At 56.7% G+C, this 7,757-nt stretch overlaps 3 protein-coding genes across 3 annotated transcripts; 2 read left to right on the top strand and 1 right to left on the bottom strand.

Annotated features, from left to right (window-relative positions):
• Nucleotides 1–528: 528 nt before the first annotated feature.
• N657DRAFT_674238 (uncharacterized protein) lies at nt 529–3,058 on the bottom strand. Its single transcript, XM_062795736.1, has 3 exons — nt 2,865–3,058; nt 1,722–2,790; nt 529–1,662 (listed from the first exon to the last, which is right to left on the bottom strand). The coding sequence occupies exons 1-3, from the start codon at nt 2,902–2,904 to the stop codon at nt 720–722; spliced, it is 2,052 nt and encodes a 683-aa protein (XP_062644353.1). The 5' UTR covers nt 2,905–3,058; the 3' UTR covers nt 529–719.
• A 782-nt stretch (nt 3,059–3,840) lies between these two features.
• On the top strand, nt 3,841–4,960 carry N657DRAFT_674237 (uncharacterized protein; the record flags this gene model as incomplete). The annotated part of the gene is made up of 2 exons (XM_062795735.1): nt 3,841–4,191; nt 4,284–4,960. The coding sequence occupies 2 exons, from the start codon at nt 3,841–3,843 to the stop codon at nt 4,554–4,556; spliced, it is 624 nt and encodes a 207-aa protein (XP_062644352.1). The 3' UTR covers nt 4,557–4,960.
• Nucleotides 4,961–5,368: 408 nt separating this feature from the next.
• On the top strand, nt 5,369–7,253 carry N657DRAFT_579558 (uncharacterized protein; the record flags this gene model as incomplete). Its single annotated transcript, XM_062789401.1, has 2 exons — nt 5,369–5,831; nt 5,890–7,253. The coding sequence occupies 2 exons, from the start codon at nt 5,369–5,371 to the stop codon at nt 7,251–7,253; spliced, it is 1,827 nt and encodes a 608-aa protein (XP_062644351.1).
• Between the last annotated feature and the right edge of the window lie 504 nt (nt 7,254–7,757).

Genomic DNA, 7,757 nt, shown 5'->3' with positions numbered 1-7,757 from the left:
TCGGCTCTCTCCCATCTTCGAGTCAACGGTGGGGCCAAGCACCACATCACAAGGTGTTCGACAGTCTCTCGCCCCTCTCCACACTCGCATATAGGCGTCAGTACCTCTGGGACTCTCCTTTCGAATAGGAACGCCCGAAGGCCTATGGCCCCGGTTCGAATTTGGATCAACAGTGAACTCTTCGCTCTGCTGAGGCCGTCGTGTCTCCTTAGGGTTTTGTCTTGGAACAGAGTCTCGTGCTGGTGGTCAAGGTCATCTGCGGGCCTCGTTGCTCTCCGGCCGTCTCGTTCCTTGAGCCACCTCTCTTCGTGTATATAATTTAACAACGTATTGGACATTATTATTCTCTTCTACTTGGGTAAGCTTCTTCGATTTGGGAGGGTGTCGCGTCGTGTAGGCCGGCCAGCGCGTCGGTCGTTGAGGGCTGATTGTGGAACATTGTAGAGCTTTGCTGCTACCCTGACGCTTAAACGCTCATTATTTTGAAGAGCTTCGAGGGCTAGGATTACCCTCGCTTCTTTTGAAGTAGCCCGTATGATGGGTTGTGGAGGAAAATAATGTTGAGTGTAAAGAGAATGCGTCGCGATGGCTAGTGCGCAACTCGCTTATAATGTACGATACCCAACTCAGCGAAAGAAACACCTGGTGTTTGTGTCTTTAAAAGTCACTGCGTGTAGAAAACGCCTCCAATCTCCTGGCATCCATACCCCTGGCTCGCATCAACAGGCGTACTCAAACCCGGCATGAAGCGAGAATTGGCGATCTTTCTCTCGCATGACAGGGACAGTCTCTTCTCGGCGGTCCCATGTTCCTATGCCTCGCGCCTCGCACACCGACCGGATGAGATGGAAGATGCCGTACCCGTCCCATTCCGTGGCTTCGTGCTTCCCACCGCCACGGTTCGATGTTTTCGAGAAGTAGTAGGGCAAAATGCCATTCAAAGCTGCCATGATAACCGTTACGCCGGCGAGCAGCGCCAGACTCAAAACCCGAAAAGAAGTGTACTTCGTCGTGCGGACTCTGATCTGCCGGCAGAGTTCCCGTGCCTCACCCGTGTCAGGCGATACGATTCGACTTGGATCCTCGCGGAGAACCGCGGCGGGGGAAGCATAGTCCCCTGGTCGTCGCTGGAGTGCCGCGAACGAGATGTTGGCGAAATTCCAGGCCTCGACGGTCCACTGGTCACTCGGCATGCTGGAGGAGCGGAAGTACCAGTTGCCCATGACCAGTTCGTTGGCGACGAGAATCTCGTTGGCCATGAATATCATCGCGTACTGTAGTTGGGCAGCCCATAGCGACTTCCACACCAGATCCGCAACGGCTTTCTGGCGAGGATTTAGGCTGCGCAAGCCGTATGTCGGTGATGCGCGAAGCTGATAGAGCGCTCCAGGCTGAGAGCAGAATCCCGCAGCGCAGAACTGGTAGCTTTCCAAACAGCCTAGAATCGAGAACCCCCATGGCGCAGCCCAAGCATCACCGCCTGACAACCCTCCGCGCTGACGAACGGTGATGTTGAACCAAGGGTCCGGAACTTCCTGATCGAAGATCACTGCCGCAGTCAGCGCAATCAACGTCAAGTCGGCATCCTCGACTTTAAGCTCATCACGAGGTCTGAACGTCGAGACCAAAGCGCTGTCGTTTCCGGGCATATTAACCCTCCACCTACCAATTGATAGTGTTAGCTATGTAAGTGCTTACGGTCTGGAGGAGAGGGCACTGACGTGAGCGGGTAGGGCGACGTCGCGAAACGCTCCGAGTACGTAGTGGCGACGAAAGGGTACTCGGACTTTGGCGGTTGCTCGTCAGGCACCGTGCCAACCGCATACCCCTGGATGCGGTCGCCCCCGACATAACCAAACTCAGCTCCGTCGATCCATCCAGTTGCCCACTGGTCCGCGTTGATGGGCGCGCAAGTCAAGCTCTTTTTTACCGCCACCCTATCTTCATCAGGAGTGTTGATGCCGAGCGTGCTTCGCGAGTCGATGCGGGCAGACTCGATAGACACCGAGCCCGTCTTGCAGACCCCGGCCCCAGGGAAGGGGCACGTTTCGTCCACCGTCAGAGTGGAAGCGATCCGCGGCGCTACAGATGCGTCGCACTGTTTCGCAACCTCGCCGTCAGCTGTTTCGGCGTAGCAGCCCCTCGCGTAGGCACGAGCCCCCTTGTATTGGGCACGGCTGGGCACCATCAGCAGGAAGCTCGCCTCTCTGGCTTCAGGCGTAGAGCGATCGGTCGTGTCGCTCACTTCGGCGGGCCAGCCGCAGTACGGACTCGTGATCAGGGCTGAATCGTCCGCTGCCTTGAAGAACTGGACGCCGAGCAAACTGATGGCAGTGAAGCCCGCCGAGAATCCCACGGCGAGGGCCAGGAGACTGGAAAGACGGACAAGGGTTGCACCAAATGCTCCCGGAATCCTTTGTTTTGTCTGCCTTACGCCGACACTGTGTTGCGGGTGCTTAGGGTCCGCATTGGCAGCACCGCTGAAGTCCTGCATCAAGCCCGTCGCCGCGGAGGAAGCAGCGGTTAAGTCATGGGGCCGTTGGGACCATGCAATCTCTATCAGTCTCAATGCGAAAGACGTCGGACTGCTGCTCGAGTTGCGCAAAGTCGCCTGGACATAGTGGTAGATGTGGTCGCCGGTGGCTAACTGTCGGAATCGAAACGCAAGGAAGCAAATGACCCCCCATATCTGTGTACCCGTGAAAGTGATGACCAGGGCAATGGCGGCGATGAGCACATCGCGCCAGGGTTGGTCGAGTGTGAGAGTCAGGCCGTGCACCTTTCCGTATTCTGCCGGTGATAACGGCAAGTGTACGGTCAGTTTATATCTCTCAGACTGCCGGTGAGAGACACGCTGCACTCACCCCAGTTTGTCCAAGCACCAAGATAAACGGAGTTATCCATACTCAATAACCAAGGAAGTCGCCAGAAGACACCAACACTGACGGATTGACCGGCCCAGAATTCATAGGCTGAGTAACCGACCTGAAGCTTGAGATGTAGGTAAGCTGAGTGGCCCTGCGGATTTAGAAGGAGTTGACTGTACTTCAGAATGACGAACTGCGAAGCCTTCGTTGAGTCGTTGGCATGGCGAATGCGCACTAAAATACCTAAGCTCTACGCGGCTATCAAATATTGGCACTAGCTGAGGCTGAGAATCAGCCTTCGGCATAAGCGTCAAGGAGCCATTTCCTTCGGCATCTGATTTGGTAGGCCCGCGGTGCCCCAATCGACTAAAACAGCCACCAAGAGCCACAAGTTTGGACCGACAGAATCAGTTTGCGTATAGCCGAAGACTGGGGTATCTCAGCGGGGACCATTCCATTCTCTGCACAGAACCCGGTCCTCCATTGATCACCAGTCATCCTCCAGCGCCGTAGGGAAGAGATAAACCCGAGGCCGCCGATGCCATCCAGGACTACCGTCATCGCCAGCCATTGATAGTGCGCGCCAGCCATTTTCCATGCCTGAGGAGCTGTGGCTCGTTTTGAAGCTCGAGCCCCATCTGCAAGCCAAGCTGTGGCCTACGGGGAAAGTGGCGGATTTCAGAGGATTCCGCGGCCGTACGACATAGAGGTGTACCACAGACAGTACCAAGTTGTTACTCCGTCCGGAAACCCGTTTGGTGCATGCCTCTTCCTTGACTCCGTAGCCCACAAGCAGTCGGCTTAACGGCCCTGCTCGGGGCGAATTGGGAGATGTATTCGGAGACATTGAGCTTTCAGCCCCCTCCAGGGCTGTTTCATTAAAGCCCATGGCTTTCGCCAGGATCCTGTTCCTCTCCTTCAGTGACCCATCAGTCCTAAGATTCCCAACCTGAACTCGCCTCAACCTCTCACCATGTCTCAGGCAGTCTTCGTGTGCGGCACGACGGGCATCCAGGGCGGCGCAACCGCGAGGGCCCTCCTCACCAAGGGTGTCTCCGTCCACTCCGTCACACGCAATGCCTCGTCAGCCAGAACCAAAGAAATAACCGCCTTTGGCGTCAAGTTCTGGCCCGGCGACTTCGACAGCGAAGAGGCTCTCAAATCGGCCATCGCTGGGACTTCGTCAATTTTCCTTAACTTCTTCCCCGACTTCACCGACATGGGCGCCAACCTGCGCCAGGCCAAGCTCATCATGTTGATCGCTCTCCGGCAGGAGCCGAGCAGGTGGTCTACACAAGCGGCCTCGGCGCTTTCAAACCCGAGCGTATGGATTACTCGGAACATCAGTCTGCCGTTGCCGTATTCTTGGGGTTGAAGGAATTGATTGAACAAGCCGTGCGCGCTGTGGGTTTCAAGCAATGGGCCATCCTCCGACCTGGCGTGTTCAACTCCAACCTCATCGCCCCCGGAATCGCACAGTACGATGAATTCGCTCGGACCGGCGTGCTCGAGACGGCCTGGAATGAAGACGCCATGTATCATGGTGCCGCTAGAAACCATCGGCGCCTTCAGCAGCTCGGCGATCCTGATCCGGCAGGCTTCCATGCCAAAGAAATCGACTACGCGGATGAACTCGCGACCCCGGAGGACGTCCGCAAGAAGCTGGTTCAACGGCTGGCAAGCAGCTGAAGGCTAGACGCACAGACCCAACGATGTCTAGGTACATGTCTGAGGAGGATCGAAGAGACCAAAGCACAGAACCCCTTCGTTGGCGGCCAAGTCTTGACTCGTGAGCTCTGGAAGCTGGTTGACACGAACCGCGTGCGTCAGCTGGGAATCTCAGCACCTTCGACCGGTTCCTCGACGAGTACGGATTACAAGGTGATGTTGTCGCGACATTTTCTGAGGCGCCTTGGAGGGTTCTCTTGCGCTGCTGCATGCCCCAAGTTGCCATTCTCTCGTTCCTAAGCTTTTCGAATTCGGCGGAAAATAATAAATGAAACAATTGAGTTAAATATCGAAGAACATTGTCTTGCACTTGGTTGCGTTTGATGCCTCGGTGTTCGTTTGCACGATTCGAAGGGAACACCGGGAAAACGTCTGGGATTTGGTGGGGAGAGAGAAACCGATTTCGCCAATCAGCAGCAACCCGCGCATCTAACCATGTTACACTACACCGAACCTGGACGCGTGGCTTGCGGCTGGTGCGACACCTAAGCCACCCGATGACGTCGACGCAGAGCGAGCTGTCTCCTGTTCTGAGCTCTTCGGCACGCGGTGCCTTCTGCATATACGTAGGATATAACTTGACGAACTGCATAAACCTTGGTCTTTCTTGGTTCTTTCCCTCTCCTTGCATTTTAGTCGTCTACTGCCACAGAAACCAGAAAGGATTGCCCCCGGACCAGTTCGACACCGACTACCGCATTTCGCGTTCCCCGCAGCGATCACCTCGCCCTATGCCAGACCAAGAAAATCAACGACGCCAGAATCCTGACACGATGAGCTCGAACGAAAAACAGCCACCCGTTAACTCTGCTGCACAACTGGGGCAACAGCAACAGTTTCCTCCGCGCCCGCCCGGTTCCCCGTCGATCCAGACATCATCACAAGCGCACCCGCCCAAGCACTTCGACGAGACCCCTCTTCCTGACTACGATATTCCAGGACACAATCCGGGACATCCTCAATTTGCACCGCCGCCCGGAACTGTTAACGACGACATCTACGAAGCCTCGCCGACTGACCAGCATGCGCCCAAATGGGGCCTTTACGAACAACACGGGAGCGACGGGGAGGGGAAGAAGAAGTCAAGCAAGCTTTCAGCGTTCGGCGAAGCTTTCACTAGCAAGGTATCTGGCCCCGTCAATGCTATCGCACACAAGTTTGGCTCCGAGGGTTTCCTGCCCGAGTCCCTCGACAAGGAGTGCGAAAAGGCGGCCCGCATTCTCCGCGGCTTCTGCAGTATGCATTCTTCTCCCAGGACCGCTACTTAGGTCTGCAGCACTAACATTTCCCGCAGAGGATGGCATCTATAGCGACGCAGCTCCACAAGCTCCTCCAACCTCGGAAACCACCAACCCAAGCAAACCACCCCCGTCGCCGTCGAGCAAGCCGAAGAAGTCCCGCGTTCTCCTGACCATACCCTCCAAAGTCATCGCCCGCGCTCAAGGCCTCGCTATCTTCACGGCTGTTCGCGTCGGCTTCCAGGCTACTGGCTCCAGCGGGAGCGGCATCCTCATCGCGCGTCTGCCCGACAGCACCTGGTCCCCTCCCTCAGCCATCCAAATCACGTCCATTGGCGCAGGCTTCGTCGCGGGCGTCGACATTTACGACTGCGTCATTGTCATCAACACGCGCGAGGCCCTCAACCTCTTTACCAAAACCCGCCTGAGCCTCGGCTCCGACCTAGCCGTAACTGCAGGCCCGTACGGCGCAGGCGGCGCCCTGGACTGGGGTGTCCCGGGCGCCGGCGACAAAGCCCCGCCGCTCCCGCCTCGGAAAACAGAAGCGGACATTAACATAGCGCCCAACCTTTCGGGTGCCACCGGATCAACACCAGCTCCCCAGCCGCCGCTCTCAGCGGACAACACGCACTTCATATCCCCGCCTGTCCCAGAAAACCAGCAGGGCATGAGTTCTGGTTCGGAAGATGACGGCAAGCCCACCCAGGATGGCAAGCCCAGCATCCGGGACAACCTCAAGAGACAGAAGAGCTTGAAGCCCGTATACAGCTACGTCAAGTCGCGCGGCCTGTTCGCCGGCGTCCAGATCGACGGGACAGTGATTGCCGTGCGGAACCGGGACAACGCCAAGTTTTATGGCCAGTCTGTATCCGTAGAGAAGATACTCAAGGGGGAGGTTCCTGCTCAGGGGACAGGCGGTATGTGGCCTGCGGCTGCAAGGGGGCTGTTTGAGGTGTTGAAGGGCGCTGAGGGGTGGATCGGACAGCAGCAACCGGGGCAGCAGCCACAACTGCCCCAACAGCAACAGCAGCAGCAGCAGCTTGGAGGAAGCGGTATTCCCGCGTTTGGTGCTCCCACCGGGACCGGTGGCGCACCGACTTCTGCGTGGGTTGCTCCCCCACCCCCGGTCACCACTAGCCAAGGGATTCCGGGCGTCACCGTGGGGTTGCGAAACCCAAGCGTTGGTGTTGGGCCCAGCATTGCAGTCACCGCGCCTCCCGGTGCCACATCGCCAGCAACGTCGGCCGTGTCTGCAAAGGCTGCGGAGGCGGCAGCTGAAGCGGCGCATGCGGACCCTGTGCCTCCGCCCCCGCCCACGTACTCGGAATTGCAGGGAGGCGAGGATCTGCCGCCTGCGTATGTGGAGAACGAGCGGTATCGTCCTGCTGGTGCTGGGGATAGTAAGACCGGACAGCACTAGCTATTTTAACTAGTGTGGGGTGACTTGCAGCGACGATGGGAGCTTATGTGGCTTGCATGGAGTTAGGGGTGGGTTTGAGTCTTTTGATTCATGATATACGAGAATATCCGGGATCAAGGACTGCAATTGAAGCTTGAGATACTACGTAGTGACAGAAGTCTGATGTTCTTGACCTTGACAAGTTGCCCTTGGGAAGGTAGCTCTATTATCTATGTTGCTCGCTACACGACATGCGGATGCACTAGTTTATGAAACCTCATCATGTTCTAGGCCCTGTAACGTCGATAATTGCCTGTATTTGGTAGATGTGGCCTCGTCGCTCAGCGCAGCACATCCGTGACAGAGGGATTGGCACCTGGCAGCTAAATACAAGTAAACGCCTTCTATGTGCCTTTGTTATCACTGTCCCTGCCGCCACACAACCATTTTGAAGCCGTCCAACGAGATCGATCACATAAGAAAATGGAATACCTACGACATAAGTAAAATGAGGTCGGCTGGTCA

This window comes from Parathielavia appendiculata (genome assembly GCF_033297405.1).
Source record: "Parathielavia appendiculata strain CBS 731.68 unplaced genomic scaffold N657scaffold_16, whole genome shotgun sequence".
Lineage (NCBI taxonomy): Eukaryota > Fungi > Ascomycota > Sordariomycetes > Sordariales > Chaetomiaceae > Parathielavia > Parathielavia appendiculata.
The sequence above is the reverse complement of the archived record's forward strand: the minus strand, read 5'-3'. Positions and strand labels throughout refer to the sequence as shown.

Bases quoted from the DNA above. Each gene is read 5' to 3' on its own strand.
- N657DRAFT_674238 (XM_062795736.1), bottom strand. From the start codon at position 2,904: ATGGATAACTCCGTTTATCTTGGTGCTTGGACAAACTGGG. The intron at 2,791-2,864 runs GTGAGTGCAGCG...TATCACCGGCAG, and splicing joins TGGTGCTTGGACAAACTGGG to AATACGGAAAGGTGCACGGC. The intron at 1,663-1,721 runs GTCAGTGCCCTC...ATCAATTGGTAG, and splicing joins ACGTCGCCCTACCCGCTCAC to GTGGAGGGTTAATATGCCCG.